The 27363-nt window shown below is 38.1% G+C and overlaps 1 protein-coding gene across 2 annotated transcripts in view; it reads left to right on the top strand.

The window, feature by feature from the left end:
• Positions 1-26946, top strand: part of ZFP91 (ZFP91 zinc finger protein, atypical E3 ubiquitin ligase) — a 47667-nt gene extending 20721 nt beyond the window's left edge. Inside the window, exons 3-11 of one of the 2 annotated variants that reach the window (XM_043581202.1) lie at positions 14954-15166; positions 15370-15406; positions 16030-16134; positions 16663-16797; positions 17567-17617; positions 18042-18120; positions 19484-19598; positions 22642-22741; positions 23092-26946. In XM_043581202.1, coding sequence (XP_043437137.1) covers positions 14954-15166; positions 15370-15406; positions 16030-16134; positions 16663-16797; positions 17567-17617; positions 18042-18120; positions 19484-19598; positions 22642-22741; positions 23092-23602 — 1346 coding nt within the window. In that variant the 3' untranslated portion in view covers positions 23603-26946. The remainder of the gene's footprint in view (positions 1-14953; positions 15167-15369; positions 15407-16029; positions 16135-16662; positions 16798-17566; positions 17618-18041; positions 18121-19483; positions 19599-22641; positions 22742-23091) is intronic. The other variant, XM_043581203.1, reaches the window with a different exon arrangement.
• Positions 26947-27363: the final 417 nt, after the last annotated feature.

Below are 27363 nucleotides of genomic sequence, written 5' to 3' on the forward strand. Positions count from 1 at the left end.
AAACTCATTTAGAAGAAGGTAGCTGAGGGGCGCCTGGGTGGCGCAGTCGGTTAAGCGTCCGACTTCAGCCAGGTCACGATCTCGCGGTCCGGGAGTTCGAGCCCCGCGTCGGGCTCTGGGCTGATGGCTCAGAGCCTGGAGCCTGTTTCCGATTCTGTGTCTCCCTCTCTCTCTGACCCTCCCCCGTTCATGCTCTGTCTCTCTCTGTCCCAAAAATAAATAAACGTTGAAAAAAAAATTTTTTTTTAAAAAAGAAGAAGGTAGCTGGAAGGGTAGTGGCAAGTGCTACTGAAAGGTTGACCATGATTAAAAACAAAGTATCCATTAGCTTTAGCTCGAGGGGTCTGTGGATTAGCTATATTCCATTACAGTTTTCTTTGTAAGCCTTCTTTTAAAATCCTATTTTATTTTATACACTTAAAACCAATAATCCTGAGGCATATATGTTTTACCACATCCCCAGAGGAGTCCATGGCACACAAAGGTAAGAGCCCCTCTCAGCATTGTTGGCCTTGGCAAAAGCAATTTTAAAGGAACGGTAACATCACAACCAAAGTGATATTATATAGAGGTGTATATTACTTATACAAAGACGATGATGCATAGTGTGATGATAAAGTGCGTGCAAAGGACAGAAGTGAGTTCAGGGTTTCTTTAGCGTAAGAGCATCATGGCTGAAGAGCACAGTCTTCAAAATCAGACAGCCTGAACTTGAACTCTGCTTTGTTGGGAATTTACCATGTGACTTTGGGGAGTTTTCTTAACTTTTCCATGTCTCCGTTTCCTTGTCTGCAAAATTAAGAAAGTATGTAAGAAGTACTTAATGGAGTATTTTGAGAATTCATTGTGAGATGATATACATGAACTACTTAGAACAGTGGCAGCCACATGATAATATTCCTTATTATTGGTCGTTAATTAGATTGGCCCAAGTGCTAGATCCATTTTTAGGTGACTTTGTGTAGTGCTGCATTTTCATTGTGTATTGATTTGTAGTTTAATTATTAAAAGGCAACCCTTTTATTGTGCGTGGACAATGCCTCCCTGTTAAAGCACCACCATCGGCTCTCATTCACTATACTGAGTACATATTAAAACCCCGAGGAGGGTGCCTGGGTGGCTCAGTCCGTTGAGCGCCTGAGTTTGGCTCAGGTCATGATCTCGCGGTCTGTGAGTTCGCACTCCATATCGGGCTCGGTGCTGACAGCTCGGAGCCTGGAGCCTGCTTCTGATTCTGTCTTCCTCTCTCTCTGCCCCTCCCCCACTCATGCTCTGTCTCTCTCTCACTCTCAAAAATGAATAAATGTTAAAAAAAAAATTTTTTTTTAACCCAAGGAAGATGACTACTTATGATGGATACAGGCAAGAGTAGATTACAGAGAATGAATGTAGAATAAGGTGAGATGCTAGGATTAAGCTGTGGCATTTAAATCTAAAGGACAGTTGGAGGAGGAGGAGAAGCTACCAGGAAAGACTGGGGACAGGAAACTAGGAAAGTAGGAAAAAAGACCAAGAAAGTGTGATACTGTGAAAACCAACTGTCAGAAGATAAGATGGGAACTGAAAAATGTCAATTAGACTTAACTACATGGAAGACATTGGAAACCTTAACAATAGCAGTTTCAGTAGAATAACAGGGGCAGATGCCAAGTAATCCATGATGCCTTTCTTCCTTACCTCTACATCTTACCCTGCTCAAGGTCTGCTCATTTTGTGCCTCCCCCTACCCCATTCCCACTTCAACCTATCAACCTTTTTCCATTAGCATTTTTAATTAAAGTCCTTATTAAAATTAAATATACAATTGCATCCCAGCCGATCTCCTTAAATTGCAACTCTCAAACCACGTCTCTTTATGAATCCATTGTGTGCCAGATTGGTCTCCATTCAGGTCATGTAGCTCTTAACTCTGTAACCTTCAGAGATTCTCTATTACCTGTCTAACTACAGATTTCTTAGGCTTGGATCCAGAGCCTCTACAATGTAGATGAATTATACTTCCTCAGCTTTATTGCTCACAGTGTTCCTTAGGTGGACCAAATTTCTCCCTGTAATATTTCTGTGCCCCCATAACTCTGAGCTTTTCTGTTTCTGCAGCACTGTTGTGCTTTTTTCCTTTCTTTCACTTTATCCTCAGTGTCAATGTTACACCCATACTTTAGTATAACTTTCTTTACATGCCCAGATACTCTGCTGCACTACATTTTACCATCAAAATATGAAAGAGTACTTAGGAGAGAATGGATTGAAAGATGAACAAAGCAAAATCGTTCTATGGTTAATTTTTTTAAATAGACTTTACCATATGAAACTACTTCTGGAACAGAGAAACCAGTGAATAAGCCAAATGTTGGGAATAGCTAAAAATAACATTTTCTAAAAGTTGAAAATGATCATTTTATGTGGACCTTGCTAAACCTGGATCATAGCACTGTAATCAACCATGGTAATGGCAATTCCCAGTTGTAGGTAAGTAGCCCAGACTCCTTCCTCTGAACTTTGGGCTCACTGATTTTTTTCACTCTGCGGACATTTCAAATTTAATTTATCCAAAATGGAACATATATTCTCCCTACTGTCTCCTCAAAACAGTAAAAGACACCTGATCTTTTTCTGTGAATACTTTCACCATCTCTTCAGTTGTCCAGGTCATAAATCTAGAAACTAAATCCATGATACCTCTCTCTATCCCCGTCTATCCTTAGAGGCCTGTCTCCTCTAAGTGTTTTTGCAGATCTCCAATTCTTTCCATCTCCAGTGCTATTACTCTTTTTCAAGCTATTATTTGTTGCCTAGTGTATTGTAGTAGACTTTTAGCTAGGTCTCCTGGAATTCACTCTTAGCCCAACATAAGTCGTTCTCTAGCTTGCAACCAGAATGAACACAAAAACTACAAATCTCATCATGCCACATTCCAACTTAAAATCTTCTACTGCCTTTCTGTGGCTATTAGGATAAAATCCAAAATCCTCCAAGGACCTTTTTTTAATACTATTATTTTTTATTTTACAGAGAGAGCATGTGAGTAGGGGAGAGGGGCAGAGGGAGAGAGAGAGAATCCCAAGCAGCCTCCACACTGAGCATGTACATCTCATGACATATCACTGAGCATCTCATGACATTTGCACGTGCTCCTCCTTCCCACTTCTCCTCTATCACGTAGCTAGCACTTACTCATCCTTTAGAGTCCAGGCAGATCTATTCAGACTTAAATGTTAAATTTTGAGCTATGGAGACTGTCCAGTTAATGAACACTAGTTTTCAGAGCTACAGTTTCAAGGAGAATGTATCCTTTCACTTTCTCAAACCTCTGTCTAAGCAAAGTTTCTTAAAATTTTTAAGAGACAGAACTAACTCACCTGATGACTGTACTTTGAAAATTAATAGCGTAGTTTGGGATCCTAGCATTTTTGACCTAATTTTTGTTTGTTTGTTTGTTTGTTTGTTTGTTTGTTTGTTTGTTTGTTTGTTTTTTTAAGAGATAGCACAAGCTAGGGAGAGGGCCAGGGGAAGAGAGAGGAGAATCTTAAGCAGGTTCCACTCTCAGCACAAAGCCTGACATGGGGCTCCATCCTACGACCTGGGGATCATGACCTAAGCAGAAATAAAGAGTCGGATGCTCAAGTGACTGAGCCATCCAGGCGCCCCCTAAAATTTTAATATCTGTATAAATTTTATAAATGCTCATTAGTATTTTTTATCCTTTATTTTCTTTCTCTCAGTGCTCCATGGGCTGATAACTGCCCTGGAATAGGTAAAAAAATAAAACCATAGATGTAATAAGCAGTGAAGAACATGACTAGAACAAGAAAGGAAAATCTAATTCAAGGGGCACCTGGGTGGCTCAGTTGGTTGAGCATCCAACTCTTGATTTCAGCTCAGGTCATGATCTCATGGTTTGTGGGATCGAGCCCTGCATGGGGCTATGCGCTGACAGCACACAGCCTGCTTGGGATTTTCTCTTTTTCTCTCTGCCCTTCCCCCACTCAAATAAACGTTTGCATTTTTTGTTTGGTTGGTTGGTTGTTTTAAAGAAAAATCTAACTATTAACACATATATACACACAAACATTTGCATTGATTTAAATGAGTGAACCAGGGGTGCCTGGGTGACTCAGTTGGTTAAGTGTCTGACTTCAGCTCAGGTCATGATCTCATAGTTCATGAATTCAAGCCCCACATTAGGCTCTGTGCTGACAGCTCAGAACCTGGTAGCCTGCTTCGGATTCTGAGTCTCCCTCTCTCTCTGTCCCTCCCCCATTTGCGCTCGCTCGCTCTCTCTCAAAAATAAGTAAACATTAAAAGAAGAAATATACTAATCATTTAATTTCTTAATTGAAGCTTGAAAATCTTTCAGCTTTGTTCTGGTATTTAATCAGACAGTTCCCTCTATTCCTCTATTTTGAAACAAATGCCATGTGCAGTTTTAGATTAAAAATTCACTTTCATGGAATAATTCAGTAGAAAGAGTATAGACTTTGGACTTAGATGTACCTGAGTTCAAATTCCAGCTCCACAGCTTAATTTTTGAGTCTGGGAAAGTTAGTTACTTGCTTTCCCCATCTATAAAAACAAGAATAAAAATTACTTGGCAGAGTATAAGGTTAAATTTGAAAAAATTATACTGTCAGGTACTTAATGCTTGTCAAATATTTAACTTTGTTAGTTTTCCAGAAAACAAAAATGTAAATATTTAAAAAGAAATGAGAAGACCTTGACTGTGCTTTCTTCCCAGCTTACCAACCAACCATTCCCTGTTTCACCCCCCAATCAATATTAGCTCTGTAATCTTGAACAAGTCAAGATTTAATTCTCTAAGCTTCAGTTCGAAAAATAGGGCAACCTGAAGGAGAACCAGATCATATTGGGATAGCCCTTCTGACTAGAAGTGTTTTATCATGATGAAGTGGCTATCATCTTTTGGAATTTGATGAGTTAGTTTACTTGAAAGAATTATCTGTTGCTATAGGATTGAGATAAATCACTGTTATATTTCATCTTTTGCTACCTAGAAGAATTAGAAGAAACATTCCTGCCAGTAGTATGATTTCGTCTCAGTTCATAGTATCAACCATTTTTCTTTTGTCCTTTCTTCCTCTTTCAAGAATGTGGTTGTGTCTTAGGCTACTGTGGGTTTTTTTTCCTTCTTTCTTATTATATGAGCCTCTTCAAAGTCAACTGCTATTATAAGAAACAGCTAGAAATTGTCTTTGAAGTACTACACAAAAGAAACCTGGTTCTTTTCTATCTGGTCATGATTGTTCATATGTGTGGGTTATCCTTTGGTTGTCAGTTTCTCCTCTGGAAACCTGACAGTGCCTTTTGTTTAGGGGTTTTTTGAGGTTAAATTCACCCAACAAAATTAACCATTTTAAAGCACACAGTTTAGTGACATTTAGTACACTATAATGTTGTGCAACGTCATCTCTATCAAATTCCAGATATTTTCATCCCTACCAAACAAGACCCCGTACCCATTAAAAATAGTCATTCCCCAGGGCGCCTGGGCGGCTCAGTGGGTTAAGCATCGACTTCAGCTCAGGTCATGATTTCAGAGTTAGTGAGTTTGAGCCCCACGTTGGGCTCTGTGCTGACAGCTCAGAGTCTGGAGCCTGCTTCGGATTCTTTGTTTCCCTCTCTCTCTGCCCCTCCTATGCTCACACTCTGTCTCTCCCTTTCTCTCAAAAATAAATAAACGTTAAAAAATTTTTAAAAATAATAGTCATTCCCCAACACCCCTCTCCCTAGCCTCTTACAAAGATTAATCTGCTTTTACCTCACTACCTTAAAACATTAATCTGAATTTACCTATTCTGAATATTTCGCGTAAGTGGAATCATACAATATTCGACTTTCATGTCTCCTGTTGTACAGCATAATATTTTCATTGTTCATCCGTGTTGTAGCACGTGTTAGTATGTATTAGTATTTCAAGAGTAATGTGCTGTTGTATGGATATACTTCCTTTTCTTTATCCATTCAGTCAGTGTTTGATGGTCATTTCAATTGCTTCCGCATTTTGGCTGTTTTGAATTGTACGGCAATGAACATTCATGTACAAGTATTTGTTTGGTTTTCAATTTGGGGGGACTGTACCTAGGAGTGGCATTGCTGGGTCATATGGTAGTTTTGTTTGTTTTTGAGGAACTGCCACCTGCTTTCCACAGTGGCTGCACCATTTTGCATTCCCCCCAACAGTGTACAAGAGTTGCAGTCTCTCCACATCCCTCCAACATCTGTTTTTTCTGGGAGCTTTTTGTTGTTGTTTTGTTTTTAATTTTTTTTAATGTTTGTTTTTTGAGAGGGAGAGAGTGCGAGCAGGGGAAGGGCAGAGAGAGAGGGAGACACAGAATCCAAAGCAGGCTTCAGGCTCTGAGCTGTCAGTACAGAGCCCAGCTTGGGGCTCGGACCCACAAACCATGAGATCATGACTTGAGCTGAAGTCGGACGCTTAACTGACTGAGCCACCCAGGTGCCCCTGGGTTGTTTTCTTTTTAAGTTATTATTAAAGCTATCCTAGTGAATGTGAAGTGGTAATATAATATCACTGTGGTTTTTATTTGCATCTCATAAATGACTTATATTGAACGTGTGTGTGTGTGTGTGTGTGTGTGTGTGTGTTGCCATTTGTATATTTTCTTTGGAGAAATGTCTATTAAAGTCCTTTGCCCATTTTTTTAGTTGGTGGTTTGTCTTTTTGATCAAGTGAGAGATCTTTCTATATTCTGAATACTAGTCTCTTATCAGAATTAATACCTGTACATACTTTTCTCCCATTCTGTAGGTTTTCTTCTAAGATTTTTTAGTGTTAGCTCTTATACTTAGGTCTTTGATCCATTTTGAGTTCATTTTTATATATGGTATAAGGTAAGGGTTCAACTTCATTCTTTGCATGTGGATATCTAGTTGTCTCAGCTCTCTTTGTTGATGAGACTGCTCTTTCCCCATTACTGGTCTCAGCAAACTTGAAAATCAGTTGACTATAGATGTATGGGTTCATATTGAGACTCTCAAGTTAGTTTCATTGGTCATTCCGTCTGTCCTTTTGCCAGTGCCACACAGTGGCACTGATGGATTACTGCAGCTTTGTAATAAGTTATAATAAGACTGGGAAGAACAAAGTGAGTCCTGTAACTGTGTTCTTTTTCAAGATTGCTTTGGATAATCTAGATCCCCTACATTTTCATATGAATTTTAGGATCAAGTTGTCAATTTCTACAAAAAAGGAAGCTGGGATTTTGATAGGGATTATATTTAATCCATAGATCAATTTGGGGACTATTAACATCTTAGCTATATTTATGTTCAAGTATTTTATTGTTTTTAATTGGATTGTAAGTGGAATTGTTTCCTTATTCCCCTTTTTGGATTACTCATTGCTGGTATATTTAAAACAACTAATTGTTGTGTGTTGATGTGTATTCTACAACTTGGCTAAATTTGTTACCTGTAGTAGTTGTTTTGCAGAATCTATAGAATTTTCTTCAGAAATACGGTCATTTCATCCACAAATAGAGATAGTTTTACTTCTTTCTTTGCAGTTTGGTGCCTTTTCCCCCCACCTTGGCTAACCTCTCTGGCTAGAACTGTCCGTACAACTTTGAAAATAAATGGAGAAAGAGGGCATCCTTATCTTGTTGTGATCTTAGGGAGAGTTTTTAGTCTTTTGCATTGAGTATGTTAGCTCTGGGGTTTTGATAAATGCCCTCTATCAGGTTGAAGTTTCATTCTGTTTCTAGTTTTCTGTGTGTTCTTACCATGAAAGTGCTGAATTTTGTCAAATGTTTTTCTACATCATTTGAGATGATTGTGTGGGGTTTTTTTCCCCTTCATTCTCTTTAATGTGGTATAGTACACTAATTGATTTTCATATATTGAACCACCCTCATAATCCTGGGATACGTACCATTTGATCTTAGTGTTAACATGCTTCATAGTCTTAATGTGCTGCTGCTGCTGCTGCTGACTTTGGTTTGCAAGGGATATGGGTCTATAATTTTCCTATGGTGTCTTTGTCTTTGGTGTCAGAGTAATGATGGCCTTACAGAATGAATTGAGAAGTGTTCCCTCCTCTTTTACTTTTTTGGAATAGTTTGAGAAGGATAGTGTTAATTCTTTAAATGATTAGTAGAATCCATCAGTGAAACCATCTGCTCCTGGCCTTTTTTTTTTTTTTTTTTCCATTGGGAAGTTTTTGATTACTAACTTTTTGTCTTCACTTGTGTGTTAAGATTTTCTGTTTCTTCTTGAGTTAGTTTTAGTATATGTGTATCTAGATGTTTGTTTATTTCATGTAGTTTATCTAATTTGTTTATATGTAGTTGTTAATTGTGTTCTCATAATCCTTTTTATTTCTGTAAGGTCAGAAATAATGTCCACTTTAATTTCCAATTTTAGTAATATGAGTCTTTTTTTCTTAGTCTAACTAAAGGTTGTCAATTTCTTTGATCTTTTCAAAGAGCCAACTTCTAGTTCCATTGGTTCCATTCTCTATCGGTTTCTATTTTCTTATTTATCTCTGCTCTAATTTTTATTTCCTTCCTTCTGCTAGCTTTGGCTTCTTTCTCCCCTTTTCCTTTAAGGTGTAGATTATTGATTAGACATGTGGGTTTTTTTTTTTCTATTTTAACGTAGACATTTATATCTAAATTTCCCTCCATGCACTGCTTTTGCTACAGCCCATAAGTTACACTATGTTGTGTTTTCATTTTCACTCATCTTTAAGTATTTTCTAATTTCCTTTGTGGTTTCTTCTTTAACCTTTTTGTTGTTTGAAGAGTGTGTTGTTTCCACATATGTCTGAGTTTTCTAGGTTTTTTTTCTGATACTGATTTCTAGTTTCATTCCATTGTGATCAGAAAACATTCTTTCTATGATGTCAGTCTTTTAAAATTTCTTGAGGCTTGTTTTTGGACTAACATATGGTCTACCCTGGAGAATCTTCTGTGTGTATTTGAGAAGACTGTATATTCTGTTTTTGTGTGAAGGATTTTTTATATGTCTGTTAGGTCTAATTATTTTTTTTATAGTGTTGCTTAAGTCCTCTGTTTCCTAATTGAACTTCTGACTACTCTGTTACTGAAAGTAAGGTATTGAAGTCTCTATCTTATTTTAGTACTGGCTAGTTCTCCCTTTAATTCTGTCATTTTTTACTTCATATATTGGGTGTGTATAGGTTTATAATCATTATGTCTTCTTGATTGACCCTTTTATTAATACACAGTGGGTATTCTTTGTCTCGTAACGGTTTTTGACTTGAAGTCTAGTTTGTCTCCTATTAGTGGAGCCACTTGCTATGGGTTGAATTGTTTCCTCCCAAAAGATGTTGAGTACCTGTGAATGTAATGTATTTGGAAATAGGATCTTTGCAGATAAATAGGTCTTTTGTGGTAATTTGTTATGGAAGCCCTAGAAAACAAATAACAGAGCTTGATACTGGAAGTGTGGGGTGTTGCTGTAGCAAAATATCTTAAAATGTACACGTGGTTTTGGTTAATGGGTAGTAGCTGGGGAAATTCTGAGGCAGTTAATCAAAAAAGCAGCCTGTATTGCCTTAAAGAAGTTGGGAGAAATAGAGAAGTTAAAGGCAATCTGAGGAAGCCTTAGAAAAAAATGATGAACATATTAATGGGCAGTGGGAGAGAAGTGATCCTTGTTATAAAGTGGCAGATAATTTAGCTGAATTATGTTCTGTTGGGTAGAATGTAGAACTTCTAAGTGAGGAACTTGTATATTTAGCTGAGAAGATTTCCAAGCAAAGCGTGGAAAGTGCAGTCTGGTTTCTTCTTACTGCTCCATACTAAAAAGTGAGAGAAAAGAGATAAATTAAGGAATGAACTATTAAGCAAAAAGAAACCAGTACTTGGAATCTTTCTATATTGTGTGCCTATTAATACAGGTTTTTAATTATTGTTTTATACACTTTTAAGTAGGGGGAAAATGAGGAGTTATAAACCAAAAATATAATAATACTGTTTTATATTTATTTATGTAATTACGGTGTTTTTATTTCCTCATATGGCTGTGAATTATTTCCTGGTGTCCTTTCGTTTCAGCCTGGAAGACACCCTATGTAGCATTTCTTGCAGGGCACGTCTATTAGCTACAAACTTCACTTTTGTTTATATGAGAACATCTCCATTTTGAAAGGATAGTTTGCCACATATAGAATTCTTGCTTGACATTATCACTTTAAATATGGTATCTCTGCCTTCTGGTCTCCATGGTTTCTGGTGAGAAATAGGCTATTAATGTTATTGAGCATTTCTTATACCTGATGAGTCATTCCTCTTAACACTGTTTTGTTTTCGGGAGTCTCTCTTTGTCTTTTGGCTTTCGACAGTTTGATTGTAATGTGTCTTGTCTTGGATCTCCTGAGTTGTTGACCTTAAAAGTAAAACAGCCAAGGGGTGCCTGGGTGGCCCAGTTAGTTAAGCGTCTGACTCTTGGTGTTTGGCTCAGGTCATGATCTCACAGTTCATGAGTTCAAGCCCCGCATCAGGCTCCATGCTGATAGTGCAGAGCCTGTCAGAGAGATTCTCTCTCTCCCCCTCTAAATAAATAAATAAATAAACTTTAAAAAAAAAAAAAAACTATAACACCCAACTGTTTTACCAGGAAAATGGGTTTACTCAGGAATAGCAGAGGATTTACAATTCTGGACAAGCAAGCAATAACAAGTGATAGGCAAGTCCTTAAAACAAAGGAGAGGAACTTCTGGGCAGGGGTGGAGGTGGGGGCTGGGGGGCCAGAGTCCAATGGAGTAAACTGGTAGTTTGAAATATAATAGCTTTTCATTGGCTGAGTTGTGACTGTGTCTCATTGGCTGGGCTGTTGCCAGGCAAGGAAAAATCTTCCTCCTGCTAGGTAGTAGACTAGGCTTCTTTCTGTTGGGAATGCTTGGTACATCTCTTTCTCTTGGGTCCGCAAAGGGTTGCAACAGAGTGGTATGGCTTGGGTCATCCAGCTCCCCTGTAAATGTTTCCTTTATTCAGTTCCACAGAATTTGTCCTACTTGGAGTTCATGGAATGTCTGTGTACATTCATGTTTTACTAATTTTGAGAAACTGATGGCTTTTATTTCCTCAAATATTCTTTCTGCTCCACTCTCTCCTCTCTTTCTAGGACTCTCGTGTGTATGCTTAAGTCAGTATGCTTAATGGTCCCATGGGTATCTTAGGAGGCTCTGTTTACTTTTCTTTCTGTTCTTTGAATTGGATACTCTTATTTGACCTTACAGTTTGCTGATTCATCTTTCCTCAGATCCGTTTAATGAAATCCCCTAGTGAGTTTTTCCTTTCAGTTGTTACACTTTCAGCTACAGAATTTGATTTTTTTTTTTTTTTAGAATTACTACTTCTTTATTGGCATTCTTTATTTGTTGACATATTATTCTCCTGATTGTTGTTAGTTATTTGTCAATGGTTTAAACCCTTCAGCTTTTTGACCATATTTTTAAACACTATATTCTTTGTCTTGTCATCTTTAAAGGCTGTTTCCTTTAGCTTATGTTCAATAAGTAATTTGATCAAGATTTCCTTAAATGTCTTGTATAATCTGTTTCTGTTTTTTGTTTTTTGTTTTTTTTTTTTAATTTAGTGTTCACGTGTTTGCTGTAACATGTTTGAGTATTTTCCAGAGTTTGTACAAAATTGATTCTGGCAGTGTGTGTGTGTGTGTGTGTGTGTGTGTGTGTGTGTGTGTGTGTGTGTGTTTCTGATGAGGTACATTTTTGCTAACAGTACTCTGATAATGTTTCTTTTCTTTCTTATAGAGTTCAGGGGGAATGGGGTGGTATTCCACAAACCAGGCTATTATGCTTTATTTATAAGAATAAGCAATTCTCTGGTGGATAAGAGGAATAGCATGAGAAGATGTGGCCATACAATCCTTCATACTGAAGGAAAAAAGCTTTACAGGAAGTGGAATGGGTTTAAAGTCCAAGTTAGTGTCATTGGGTTGAGTAAATACATATATATTTATTTACTTTTTTTTTTTTTTTTTTTTGAGAAAGAATGGGTGCATGAGCAAGTAGGGGAGGGTCAGAGAGAAAGGGAAAGAGAGAATCCCAAGCAGGCTTTACACTCAGCACAGAGCCCAACACAGCAGTCAAACTGTGAGATCATGACCTGAGCCAACATCGAGAGTCAGACATTTAACCAAACGAGCCACCCAGGCACCCCTCCATTATTCTTATAATACTTTATGGAGGATGTTGAATTGCTTTCTTTGAAGAAATTGATGTATCTTATCTTTTTTTTATTTTTTTTTTCAACGTTTATTTATTTTTGGGACAGAGAGAGACAGAGCATGAATGGGGGAGGGGCAGAGAGACTGGGAGACACAGAATCGGAAACAGGCTCCAGGCTCTGAGCCATCAGCCCAGAGCCTGACGAGGGGCTCGAACTCACGGACCCCAAGATCGTGACCTGGCTGAAGTCTGACGCTTAACCCACTGCGCCACCCAGGCGCCCCTGTATCTTATCTTAAAAGCACTCATGACCTAGATGGAGAAGTCTCAAGACATGATTTTTATATCTGAGTCTGCTTATCTAGCTTTGTGATTTTAAACAAGTTGTCTTTGACCTTCCAGTTACTTATGGATAAAACTCATTGGATTGTAGATAGTTGAAGATATTTTAAAATCTAACCCTTTTTTATTATTATTTCATATTTTGATACTTAAAATAGTTCAGATATGAGAAGAGTGAGAAAGGCAATAATGAGTGGGAAAGAAAACTGAGAGGAAATGCATTTCTGATATAAAAATTATGTCAGGTTTTTAGGAGTTCCCACTGCTATTCTGTACAATTCAAACTAATTTTACTCCATTTCCTTAATATATTCTCATAAAATTTTCAGAGTATGTTAAAGCTGAAATAGCCTCCAGTCACCACCTTGTTCCACAGTAGAGGAAATTATATTTTTCACATCTTAAAAAACATGTTAGATATAGTTTTGTGTCTTACATTTTGCTTAATTTCTATTTAACAGTATTTTTACCAATAATTCCATGTCATTCTTTACAGATACCTCTATATAATATCCCATATATAATATCCCATAGTTTATTTGAATATTCTCTTACTCAGTATGGGTCATCATCTTGAAGGGATGGGTCGTTTCCATTCTTTAGCTGTTATAAATATGCTACAGTGAATGTCCGCTGCCAGTTTATTTTCCCAGGTAGATACTTAGAATTACTGGACATATTTTTGTACCTTCTCTGGAAGTGACCAGTGTTTATCAATTTCTTGTATGTCCTTCCAGAAGTGTTATTATCATATATAAGATACATATCTTGCATGTATATTTATTTCTATATAAAAAACAAATGTATACCTATATAATACTTGGATAATTACATGGATGTGGGGGTTTTTTGCATAATGAAGTGTCATGGAAGTATTTCCATGCAGTTGCCTACCGACTAGATGTATCATAATTCATATAACCAAGCCCCTCCTGCTGTTTTCTACTCTTTTACTACTAAAAACAGTGCTTTGATGACTATACACAAGTCATTTCATAAATGTGATTGCAATTCTGTAGGATAAATTCCTAGTTGAAGTTAATGTGAAAGGATGTGCATTTATAATTTCAGTAGATCCTGCCAAAGTGTCCTTCATAGAGATTTGCCAGTGCACATGCTGTCATCTGTGTTACTGTCTCCTGCAGCCTTGCCAATACTCTGTTGTCAAACATTTGGATCGTTGCCAGTATGACGGGAACAATGGTACCACACTAATTGTTTTCATTTGAGTTTCTCCTGAGAGGATTGACCTGTTTGTGTGAAAGCCACATGTTTTTGCTGGCTTTTTTCTGTTGGGCTGTTAGACTTTGCTTTTAGTGGAATTTGCCATGCAGAAAATTTTTATATTTACATAGTCCTAGGTACAACTGTTACTAAAATTTTGTGTTGTTCTTAGAAAGGCCTTTTCTATTATAAAGCATAGTCAAAATGTGCTCACTTTTAATATGCTAACAGTAATAAGCTACTCTAGGGATGAAAGCCAGTTTCTAATACTAAGCTTTTTTGTTTTTTTTTTATTGCTCAGGAGGGAATGGTCCTACATCACCTCATTCACCTTTAAAGCATGAAGAAAATCTAGGGTAACAGTAACATTGTGTGTATACCTGTACACAGCATCTCAGGAAAACCGAAGCAGAGCAACACTGGAGCTAGACTTTGTCATGATAGGCCCTGTAGATTTTTTTTTTTTAATATTTGTTTATTTTTGTGAGAGAGAGCGAGTGCACATGGAGGACAGGGGCAGAGAGAGAGGGAGACAGAGAATCCCAAGCAGGCTCTGCACTGTCAATGCAGATCCCGATGGAGGGCTTGAACTCATGAACTATGAGATCATGACCTGAGCTGAAATCAAGAGTCAGACACCTAACCGACTGAGCCACCCAGGTGCCCCATTGATGCTATAGATTAATTGAAATTCATGGTTTGGTTCTAAGTTATTGAAAAGAGTCAAGGGACGGCATTTTTCTTATGGAATTTCTCTTCAGCAATTTCTTCCAGCGTTGTTTGGTTGTTAACACATCTAGACCTGTGATTCTTTCTCGTGCTTCTGTAGAAGTTCCAGCCATCTTTCTGGGACCACTCACTTAATTTAGTTTCTTTTATCTTGGATGTAAAGGCTAGAATTCTAGTTGAATTACTTTGGTATATTTTGCATACTTGTCTTAGTGTTCCATTTTTTTCTAGATATGATATAAGACTACTACTTTATGACATGAATTTTTTTTTCTTTTTAGAGTGATGACAATAAGGAAAAGTTTCATCTAATTTTCCTCTCATGTTTTTCTTATTTCAGCAAAAATCTGAGGGGCTTTTCTCCTGAAAAAAAAATTTACTTTCTTTTTTATTAACTGTATTTACAATAGTAGATATACTGAGATGGTTATTAGTTAACCATAAGTAATGGTATATATTCTCATCTAGATCCTAAGGAAGAGAAAGAGGAAGAAGGAGATTCTGCTCTCCCTCAAGAAGTTTCCGTTGCTGCAACTAGGCCTAGCCGGGGCTGGCGCAGTAGTAGCAGGACATCAGTTTCTCGGCATCATGACACAGAGAACACCCGAAGCTCTAGGTCGAAGACTGGTTCATTGCAGCTCATCTGCAAGTCAGAACCAAATACAGATCAACTTGACTATGGTACAGTACAAGTAGAGTGTGCTGATCTAATAACCAGTTGCCTATTGGTTTTAAATGTAATGTTGAACAACTGTCAAGGGTAGGTCTGATGATATAGGGCTCCTTTTAGACAATTTGCAGATACTCTTCTTTGGTTTGAGTCTCTTGGCTGCAGAGACAAAATATCAATATCCATAAAGTTCTGTTTTGCTTGCTTTCTCCAGATGGTGCAGAAGAACACCAGTCTCCAGGTGGCATTAGGTAAGAAATTTCATATGTCATATTTAAACCCTTGGGGACATATAGCACATACAGAAGTTGTTTTCTACTTGAAAGAATGTGGAACTGTTACAAAAAATTAACTTCAGTTTTGGTATTTAGATGCCACTTTGTTCTTAATTAAAGCTTTAACCATGTAATCTTTACTTATCCAGTTTGGAAAGCATGTCTTGAGTACCTTCTGTATTCTGGCTTATTTTATGCTAGCCACTAATGGGAAATGTAGATGTTTTGACTAACTAGGGTTTTTGAAATTTATATTCCATGATAAAGTCATGTGAATTATTTTTTTTTTTGGTTGATCTCCTTTGATAGAGCAGATCGTCAGATGACTACACACAGTATGATAAAGTCAGTTGTTCTTTAACTCTTAGTGCCGTTGAGCAGTCATCACTTTACCTTGATTTAATGAAGTAATGTATTTTTAGTTCTAATTATTATTGTGAGGATAAAGTAGCTAGATTGCATCCAGTTAGACCGTAAGGATGAAAATTCTAAATAACGTACTGTGACTTTCTGGTACCTCTAAATAAATTAGCAAATAAAATCCAGTCAGATATAATCCTTACAACTAGAATTTCTAATCTCTTTTTGCTTCTTTTCAGTAGTGATGAGGAAGAGGAGGAAGAAGAAGAGATGCTAATCAGTGAAGAGGAAATACCATTCAAAGACGACCCAAGAGACGAGACCTACAAACCCCACTTAGAAAGGCACGTCTCAGATTTTACTCCAGACATGTCGATGAAAAATAAGTTAGGAAAGCACTATTGTGTGCTTTTATTTTGCCTTGTTACTAAACTAATGGGTATGGACTTCATTTTAAATGAGCAATTATGTACTTGTTTTGCAAATTGAACATGATCTTCTAACTCCTTCACACAGCCCTCTCTTCTATTTATATAGAACTTTATATTGATCATATCCAAATTATTGGATGTCTGCATGTTTATCTTAACAAGATACCATAATTGTCTGAATACTTAAAATTTTTTACTTTTGTCTTTCTGTGTATAACTATAGTGAATTTTGATTCTAGGGTATTGTTAGCCTAAGCGACTTTAAGTATGTATCATTACCATGCATGTGAGGAACAATTGACTGTAAATCATATTTCATGAGCTGAGGATCATAATTTTATAGTAAACCAATGATAATCACAGATTTTACCCCGTTGTCACAGGTCCCCTTGAAAAGATCATTTGCTGGATACCAGTGTTGAAATGCATTTGTGTTTTCAGGGAAACCCCAAAACCACGGAGAAAATCGGGGAAGGTGAAAGAAGAAAAAGAGAAGAAAGAAATTAAAGTGGAAGTGGAGGTAGAGGTGAAAGAAGAAGAGAATGAAATTAGAGAGGATGAGGAACCTCCTAGGAAGTGAGTAGGCAATTACTACTAAAAATGGAAACCTAACAGATTTTGAAGCCACTAGTGGGAAAAAAAGGGTGGGAGTGTGAGGAGGGTTATTGACAGGTACATATTGCTGCCTCAAGCAGCTGACAGTTTCATTCGAGATACTCAAAAGCTTGAAAAGTTTAAATTTAATTCAAATCAATACTTAAAGAGATCTTAATGAGTGGGTAAGACAGGAGCTATTGGGAGGCAGGGTAAGAGCAAAAAAAGTATGGCAAATGTGGAGCCTCAAAAGAAGGGCAAATTAAGTAAGGCAAGTGATTTAAGAATCTTGACTTCCTGTCCAGCCATCATTGCCTGTTGCAGAAATAAGATTTTGTTTTTTTAAGTGTTTAGGCTTTTGGTTCTGTATAAGGAGAGTAGAGTTTATATTCTCAGGGGTTTTAGATAATGGACTCTTTCGATTCTACTTTTTAAATTGATTAAATTTAGGTGATAGACTTTTTACTGAAACAACTCTTCAAGTAGTAACCTTGAGGTTTATCCAAATCTTCCATGGTAATGTATAGTTTATGAAAAGTATGTATTTAACTTGTGCAGATTTATTTAAGTGAAATTATTTTAGAATGACCTATTTGTTTGGCTTGTCAGATATGTCTTTGGTTCTGTCTATTATGGGGTATCCTTTGTTTCTGCCACCTTCTCTGTGGTCTTGAGTACATGTTTTCAGCCATCCTTCACTCCAAGCTTCAATCTGGAATATGTGGGTAGTTACTCTGTTCTTTAATTACAGGAGAGGAAGAAGGCGAAAAGATGACAAAAGTCCACGATTACCCAAACGGAGGTAAGTAATTTATACCCTTACTGTGTTCCTTATTCCTGATGGTAAGCACTTTACTCACATAATTACTCACAATTACCTTGCAGGAATGGCTATTTAAAAATTTCTCAAATGCAACTTTATTAATGTCCTTGATGCAAAGTTACTGTGTTTTTATTTCCATTGCAGGGTCTTAAAAAATCTTAATGCTTCTTTACCTTTTGGGGAGTTCTAATTTATTTTGTCCAATTTTTTTTTAAACTCTTTATCAAACATTTGACTGTTTCTGGTTGTTTCTAACATAAATTCTGTGCAAGCTGTATACTAGTAAAGAGATTTTCATTCTTTGTGCTGTAAAATTGCTGTCCCCTATAGTGCACTGAATTAAGTCACTGTGCAGAGTGCCTCTTTTCTGTTTGCTAACATATCTCCTACATACTGATCATAGAAAAAAGCCTCCAATCCAGTATGTCCGTTGTGAGATGGAAGGATGTGGAACCGTTCTTGCTCACCCTCGCTATTTGCAGGTCAGTAAGTTGTTACATAAGGCAGCCTTTCAGGTTAGGTTCCATTACTAGTTCTCATATTTCATGAGATATTATAATTTGTGAACTTGTGCAGGCTTTATCGTTGACGTACAATGTCAAGAAAAGTGTCTAGGGGCGCCTGGGTGACTCAGTTGGTTAAACGTCTGGCTTTAGCTCAGGTCGTGATCTCCCGGTTCGTGGGCTCAGGCCCCATCCAGCCCTCTGCTGTCAGCACAGAGTGCACTTCGGGTCCTCCGTCCCCCCTCTCTCTGCCCCTCCCCCACCCATGCATGCTCTCGTTCTCTCAGAAATAAATAAACATTAAAAAAAAAAGAAAAATGTCTAAAAACATAGCACAAAAAAAGGATTTCCTTGAAATAGTCCGGTGTTTCCTATTGTGGTGTAAATACTTCTGATAGATGATTTTACCAACACACCAGAGACACAGATGAACAGACTTTATTTTAATGTGTATTTTTAAAAATAAAATTAGCAACTCAAATCAGTGATTTCTTAAAATAAAATCTATTAATTAAAATAAATTTTTAGGGTTTTGGATTTTTTTTTAGTAGAGTTTTAAAAATGAATTAAAGATTCAGCTTATATTTAGGTCTAGCAGAGGACATGAAAGTGAAATGTTTATTACTAAACCTTAAGAAATGCCTCTTTGGGGGCACCTGGGTAGTTCAGTCGGTTGAGTGTTCATCTCTTGATTTCGGCTCAGGTCATGATCTCACGGTTTGTGGGATCCAGTCCCATGTCGGGCTCTGCGCTGACAGTGCCAGCACGGAACCTGCTTGAGATTTCTCTCTCCTGCTCTCTCTGCCCCCTCCTGCTTGTTCCTTGTGCTCACACTCACTCTCACTCTGTCTCTCAAATAAATAAACATTGTAAAAAAAGGACAAATGGCCTGTTTGATTTTTAGTTTAGCAGCAAATATAATGCAAGAGAGACTAAGCCCTCACTTTCTGATTCTGATTCTGTTATAGTAATGTTTGGTACTATTCTTTTGCTATAGGCCATTTACTGCATTCAGCGTTATATAATACATGATCTCTATATTCTCATGATAATGCAATTGGTATTGTTAGGGCAGTAACTGTCTCCATTTTGCCAGTGAGAACTGTAGCTTACAGTATTTAAGTACACTTCCTAAGGTCACACTGCTCATGAATGATGGACCCAGATTGGAATCCAGATCTGTTTCCATAGCCTATGTTCTTAACTATTTTATTATACTGCTCCCTCCCCCCATCCATATGCAGAGCATTTGGTTTTTCTTTAGCACTTTTGACTTAGCAAAGGAACAAGCTTTCAAGAAGCCTTAATTTTTATCCCTCTTTCTATTCTCTTACTGTTTTAGCACCACATTAAGTATCAGCATTTGCTGAAGAAGAAATATGTATGTCCTCATCCCTCCTGTGGGCGACTCTTCAGGCTCCAGAAGCAACTTCTACGACATGCCAAACATCATACAGGTACTTTTTTAAATAAAATGTTTTATCAGGTGTTAAGTGCATTCTACTTTTAAGTATGTAGATTGGTAATGATACTTTTTTCTAATGTAAATCTTAAAAAGTCTACAGTCAAGTGTGAGAGAAAGGTATGAAAATAAAATGTAATAAAACATAAATTTTATAAGAGATGAACAAACTAGGGCTTTTTCGCTTTTATCCTTTGACTTTTTTAAGAACTTTTATGACCAGGACAGTTTTTTTATTGAGCACATATTCTATATCACCTGTGGACTAGAAACTTTACATATGTTATCATCATCATTCAACATCACCAAGTTTGCTTATATTATCCTTGTTTTACAGCTGAGAAACCAGAGGCTTTGCACATTAACTTGGCCTTGGTGACATCACTAGTTTTTAACAGAACCAAGATTTTCTAACTCCCTTTCTGGTAGATACTTTGTAGTAGCTCTTATGGACTAGAAATGAGGAGTATTAAGAGAAAGCCTGGATGGTAAAGAGGCTTGCCTCTGGTTTATGCTAACTACTCACTAGCGCCTGGCAATTCTGGTGCTGTTGAAATTGTGAAGGCTAGCTATTACATTCCCATGAAATCTCCTGTAGGAGCTTTTCTTTTAAAAAGAGAAACCAAATGCCTTCGTAATACATAATACAGAATGGATTCAAATTCCACTCATTTTTAGCCACTGACAATCTCAAAGCCATTCAGATAATAGGAACAAATTAGGCTGGGTATTAGAGTCAATTGAGCAGGTGCCAGGCACTGGATTATTACCTACTATCTTTTCAGTAGTTGTGGAGGGTACAACTAGGAATTCTAGTTGTCTCCTACCCAGGGTTATACTGATATATGTACCCTTTCCATCTTTTACTGTATGTGTGACTTAGACAAGTTGCTTAACTTCTCGCCTTTCCTCATCTGAAAAATAGTGATAATAATGTCACAGATATCATGGAATTATTATAAGGATGAAATAAGATCACATCCATAGTGCTGTTTACTGCACAGGGCCTGGCACACAGACTTCTCAGAGCCCCAGGATTTGAGCTCAGGTCTGACTCGCTGCAAAGTCTGCAGTCTTCCCATGATACCATGCTGCTTCAGGGAGAATGTTGTCTCCACTCTATTCCTTGCTAGATGCTGCCATATCTCTGCTCCTTCTCCCTGTTAATACGGTTTTATTCTCTACAAAAGTAGTTTCTGACAACCAGTTTAGGGTATTAGCTGTAAGTATCAAGTAACTACTATGACAAACTGACTCGTTTAGAAATTCACTCCATTTCAATTATTTGTATTTGGTTAATACAATTTTATGATGTCATTGCAGTTTTTCTTTTTCCAAATTTGTATGTACAGACTCCCTTTGAAAATGTAATTTATTTGGGGCACCTGGATGGCTCAGTCGGTTAAGTGTTTGACTCTTGATTTTGGCTCAGGTCATGATCTTATGGTTTGTGGGATTGAGCTGTATGTGGGGCTTGTGCTGATGGTGTGGAGCCTGCTTGGAACTCTCTTACCATCTCTCTCTGCCCCTCCCCGACTCATACATTTTCTCAATCTCTCTCTCTCTCTCTCTCTGTCTCTCTCTCTCTCTCTCTCTCTCTCTCTCTCTCTTAAAATAAACATTGTTTAAAAATGTAATTTATTTAAGCAAGTGGATGCCCCACCCAGGTTTGCATGTTACAATGAAACTAGAAAGGTAGGCAAGACCTGGGAGACAAACTGAAGAGTTGTCTCTGGGTTAAAAGTGCATTTTTAGACCTTGCCTATTCATCTTGTAGAAAATAGCCCAACAGGAATCGATGTCACTTGAACGAGTTACTTACAGAATCTCAGACCCACTCAACTAGCATCTGCATTTACTAACATCCCTAGATGATTCCCAAATATATTCAAGCTTGAGAAAAACCTGGCTCTTCTCCCACACTTGGCTTTAGAACTGTTTGGGATGGGGCATAGAATTAAATTGGATATTGTTTGCCTTTTAACTTATCCTCGTGTTTTCACTGTGACTATGTGTAGCAATTTTAAGAGAAAGGCCCAGAAAACATAGTGGTCATTTATTCAAGAGATACAGAGCATCTCCTTGTCCACTTCTCTCCAAAACCAAGTGATAAAGAAATAATTAAGTGCAGTGCTCCTTTGACCCATAGATTTTACACCATGTTACCAAGTTCATCAAAAATCCTGTGAAATTTGGGGGGATTGTGAAATGACAGAGGCGGGGGTTGAATGGTGCAGAAGATGTGGGGTAGGAGAATAAGGTAAAGAATACAGGTACTGTTTGCACATATATGATGACAGCAACTTGAACCTTTTTGAGAGAAATTTAAATTGTTTATCTTGGGTAACATTTTTTAAACCTGAAACAGAAGACATGATTACCACTTTAATTGTGGATCACTTTTCTTCTAGGAGATGCCAAATTCTGTTGTTATTGTTGATTTTGGTGTTTGAGTGCCAAATTCTTCATATGTAAGCATTCAGCTTCCACAGTCTGGAAAAACTGTTTTAAAGAATAAAATCCAGGGAAAATGTAGTTGTTTACTTACTAAGCAATTTATCCAAGATCTGGATTATTGGTAAGATTGAGATTAGGGTTCCAATTCTCGTATTTCCATTAGGTTGTTTTTGTTTTGCTTTGTTTAGTTTTCTAAAACAAGTCCTGGGTGCCTGGGTGGCTGAGTCGGTTAAGCCTCTGACTTGCTCAGGTCATGATCTCATGAGTTCGAGCCCCATGTCCAGCCTGCAGCCTGCTTTGGATTCTGTGTCTCCCTCTCTCTCTGCCCCTCCCATGCTCACAGTCTTGTCTGTCTCTCTGTCTCTCTGTCTCTCTGTCTCTCTCTCTTCCTCTCAAAAACAAACATGAAAAAAGAAAATGGTATATATCTTTTTAAAATTCTGTTTATCCAAAGTGTATTTTATACATTGAAAACAATATTGCTCTTACTAACTGATCATCTGCTTACTTACTGTAAACTGGGAAAAAATACTTAAGAGGGATTCGAAATGGAACACTGACCACATTATTTTTCTTCTTAGATCAAAGGGATTATATCTGTGAATATTGTGCCAGGGCCTTCAAGAGCTCTCACAATCTGGCAGTGCACCGGATGATTCACACTGGCGAGAAGCCGTTACAGTGAGTGTTTATTTACTGGTGAACATCTTGGGGAGAAGCGCATACATGCCCTGCTCGCGGGTTAGCCCCTGTACAGACATTTCAGTTGCCACTACTGTTTACTTTTACCAAATCGGAGGATTGATTGGGGATGCAAGTTACTTAGTGAACTTTTCCTTGTTTCCTCTGGTTTTTACACAAAAGAAAAAAACAGATTAGTTTTCCATCTAGTTAACTTTTCCTAATTTTTCACAAGTATATGTTAGTGTCTATTGCTTGTATATGTGACCTCTAAGTTCTTGCCCTGACCCTGAGTAAGAGCCCTTTTCATTTCTCTGTTTGATCAGCCATTTCCTCTTCCACTCTCTTAGATGCGAGATCTGTGGATTTACTTGTCGGCAAAAGGCATCCCTTAATTGGCACATGAAGAAGCATGATGCAGATTCCTTCTACCAGTTCTCTTGCAATATCTGTGGCAAAAAATTTGAGAAGAAGGACAGCGTAGTGGCACACAAAGCAAAAAGCCACCCCGAGGTGCTGATTGCCGAAGCTCTGGCTGCCAATGCAGGCGCCCTCATCACCAGCACAGATATCTTGGGCACTAACCCAGAGTCCCTGACACAACCTGCAGATGGGCAGGGTCTTCCTCTTCTTCCTGAGCCATTGGGAAACTCCACCTCTGGAGAGTGCCTCCTGCTAGAAGCCGAAGGGATGTCAAAGTCATACTGTAGTGGGACAGAGCGGGTGAGCCTGATGGCTGATGGGAAGATCTTTGTGGGAAGTGGCAGCAGTGGGGGCACTGAAGGGCTGGTCATGAACTCGGATATACTCGGTGCTACCACAGAGGTTCTGATTGAAGATTCAGACTCTACTGGACCTTAGTGGAAGGGAAGACTTTGGGCACTGGGACAGCTCAGACTTTGTATTTAAAAGATAAAAAGGACAAAAAAAAATTTAAAGCATTTAAAATCTAGTAAAATAACTGAAGGGCCTGCTCTTTCCATTGTGGATCACAGCACACACATCTACACCCACCTTCTTCTCCCTCTATTGTCCCCTTTATAAAATTGATGTTGCCTTTACCAAAAAGGTAGGCAAAAAAGAAGAAGCTCTTAAAGTGAGGGTTATCCTCCTACTCCGTTCCAGCCAGGCAGACTTCGTGCTCACCGGCAGATCCCTTCTTAAACCTGTAACTCTGATGTGCTCTGGATCAGCTTTTAACTCTTGATAGTATATTACTGTCCTCTAAGCCCCTTCTCCTTCACTGCTGCCCTATGGTTCTGGCTTCTACCCACCGCGGCACACTTACCCCAAAGCATCATACAGTTCTAATCTCTGGAGGCTGGCAGCTTGACTTGGCACTTTAGGCCCCCTGGCAGGGTGAGCTGTTAAAACAGCCCACCTCTCTCACTCACCCCCTTCTCCTCCATTCCCTGCTGGGTTTAGGAAAGGAAGGATTCATGGGGACCACCTCCCTCCTCTGTGACCCCAGCACTTCAGTCCCCTCCCAACACCTCCATCTGGTTCTCAGTGGTGCTCATTAGCTTGGAAGCAGGCTCCCAACAGGGAGGGGGGCTGCCCTCTACGTGGTTTCTCTGACCATAAGACAGGGCTCTGTATCAGTGAGAAAAGTCCCAGACTAATGGCAGAAATTTGCACTTTGAACATGTGTGTTTTTGTGTTGTGGAACCTGAGATTCCTTATTTATTAATGGAAAGTCTGATTTTTTTTTTTTTTTTTTTTTTTTTTTTGGATCTTTGTTGCTATATTTTGTGGGGCTGGGAGAGATTAGATTGTTCTGACATGGGGTCCTTTCCATAAGAAGTACTTTTGAAGGCAAGATATAGGGTTGAAGAAGCACAGCCAGCCTCTAAATCATAGCTCTCCAGTGGCCTTTAAAGAAAGCTGGTCCTCAGCACTAACAAAATCACTACAGTAGCATACAGTAGCCTAATGCTTTTTCAGAAGCCTATTTAGGGAAGGTTGTTAGGTTTTCAGTATTTAGTGCTCTTTGAGTTTTTAGAGCATTGAAATTTAGGAATTTTGAGAGGATGAGAAGGATTGTTCAGGGTCTGAATTACAGATACAAGATTTTCTCTTATGCATTTATTTTCTTTTTTTGTCCCCTTCATTTCTTCCTGCACACCTTCCTGTTGACCCAACTGTGGCCCCTTGCTTTGTTTTGGTTTTTGCTTTATCATTGGTTCATTCCAGCTCCCAATTAGTGAAGGACACTGCCATCAGTGAAGAGGTCTATGACTCGTACAGTTTTAAGTCAAGGAAAATTGCTGTTTTGTTTTCCTTCTAAGAACACTTCAGAAGAGGAAAGACTTCCATAGACGAAGTTAATAATCTGTATAATAATCACCTTGGCTTTCACCTAAAATTCTGGGAATTACCACTTCCATTGAGATAGAATGGGGTAGACTGCTTATTCCTGTCCATGGGAGAGGCAGGTGGTGTTTTTTTTACAAGTTTATAACTCCCAGAAGACTAAAAACCTATTAGGGGATTTTTAGAGAATTAGAAGGGCAGTTTCTATTCTTCTGTGTACCTCACAAGCCAGAGTTAAAGGCTTGTCCTATTCATTGTTTGTCAGAAATGTGTGATGGCTATTGGAAAGAATGAAGTTTTGCTGGGAGCAAAATAAGGAACGGCTTGTTTTTCACAAACACTAAAACGACAAAGTTTATTAATTTTCTCTTTGATTTATTTTTTTCCAAAAAGAGGGGTAACAAAATGTCATCTCTGAAAGAGGCTTACTTTACACCCACTAGTGTCAGTGGTTGGGATGCCAGGGATAGGGAGTCAGACACCTACAGTGAACAGACTTAAATGCACCATTGTTTCTTTTCAGAGTGTTGCAGATTTGCCGTCCCTCCAGTGTGGGGGTAGAAAATGGAATAAGGATAGAAGGGATGTAGAATATGCTTTCCTGCCCACAGTAAGGATTTGGAATGGACTCTGGTATGTTGAGTACATTTGAAAATATTATCAGATTGATTGGGTGCGTTTACAACAAAGTCATTCCACTTCCCTTATAAGTCCTTTTTATATTGTTTCACTGGCTCGCATCTGGACTCCACACTTAACTTCTGTCGTCCTCACATTTATCTTCTTTGTCCCTGTAAGTTGTGCTTGCAGTGGTTAGTCATCAGATATTTTAACCACCTACACAAAAGCAAACTGCATAAAAAACTTGATGAGAGAAAGGAAAAATAGGTTTTTCCCTATATCACACTCCTCCCCATCAAAAGCAACAAGTTAGTTCTAATAATTAGGAACTTTCTGTTTCTCCTTTTGTTTCTTGACCTCTTTATAGGTACCATTTGCCAACAGTTTGCTTCAATAAGTTATTATTATCAGTATGCAATCAATTTTAAAATATTCTCCAGGGACTTTATCTTTTTTCCTTTTGAGAAAGGGATGCTACCACAATAAAAAGTGGTGCAAGTAAGCTGGCTTCTACTAGGCCCTCTTCCCTTTCCCTGTCTGCTTATCACGCTGTTTACTTCTATGTCCTTCCAAGGAGCTCTCCTAACCTTAAAATTCCACGTTGCCTACTCATAGTCAAATTGTGTTACCTTTTTAATAACTCTTCCCATTCCATATTCTCCATCTTGAATTGGCGATTCTAAATTCTGAAAATGTAACTCAGATACAAGTATTCTTTCTGGGAGATGCGCTTCCCCCTAATCTCTGGTTGCCTGTGGTTATTCTGCATAATTGAGACTTACTGTGCTTCAGAGAGTTTGGATACACACTGGCCAGGATTACTGGGAGTTAAAAAAAAAAAAAGAAATCAGGTATGGAAAAGCATCTACATAGAGCACTTGAACCCCCTTTGTACCTGTTGGAAAAAAATCTAAAAAGTGTACTAAAGCCAGCTAAGGTTATCACGGTCTGGTTGTTTGAAGTACCATTTTTCCCTCCTTCTTTTTCCCACTTTCCAATGTACTCAAGAAATTTGAAAAATTGTAATGGATCAATTTAAAATATTTTATTTCCTGAAAGCCTTTTTTGCCTGTTGTAATGTGCAGGACCCTTCTCCTTTGATGGGAGAGACAGGTAGTTACCTGAATCTAGGTTGAAAAGGTTATGTAAAAAGAAATTATAATAAAAGGGATACTCTGCTTTTCAAATCCTTGTTTTCTCTTAATCTAGTTAAGGCATATCCAAAATAAATATGTAAAGAAGAACAATAAAAGTTGTCTTCTTGGAAGCAACTTGTCTTCCTTGATTGTAATGATTACAGTTCTCCAAAGGATGAAGACCATTGATGCCGTTCAGTGAGAAACAAGTGCCCTCAGAGCAGGTTTTATGTGGCAGATGCTGTTTGCTCTCATTGAGAATCAGACAGTTAGCATCTGACTCATTTTAGTTCTTGATTTCTAATGCTGAGTTGCCATAGGATTCTGTGATCATCTGGCAAACTTGGAAATCCCTCCCATGTTTTGGCAGACTTGTAGAAAAGGTGGCCTTATTAGTCTAGTAGAGAGAACGTTAAGGATGCTGTGAAGTTTATGTTAGTCTGATAAGTGACAAAACCTTGGTGGCATTCAGTATCGGTGCTTTTTCAGAAAACTCCGTGTCCACGCAAGTACTAACTTAAAAAAAAGAACTAGAATCCTCCTACATTCTTA

The sequence above is a fragment of the Prionailurus bengalensis genome, chromosome D1 (assembly GCF_016509475.1).
Source record: "Prionailurus bengalensis isolate Pbe53 chromosome D1, Fcat_Pben_1.1_paternal_pri, whole genome shotgun sequence".
Lineage (NCBI taxonomy): Eukaryota > Metazoa > Chordata > Mammalia > Carnivora > Felidae > Prionailurus > Prionailurus bengalensis.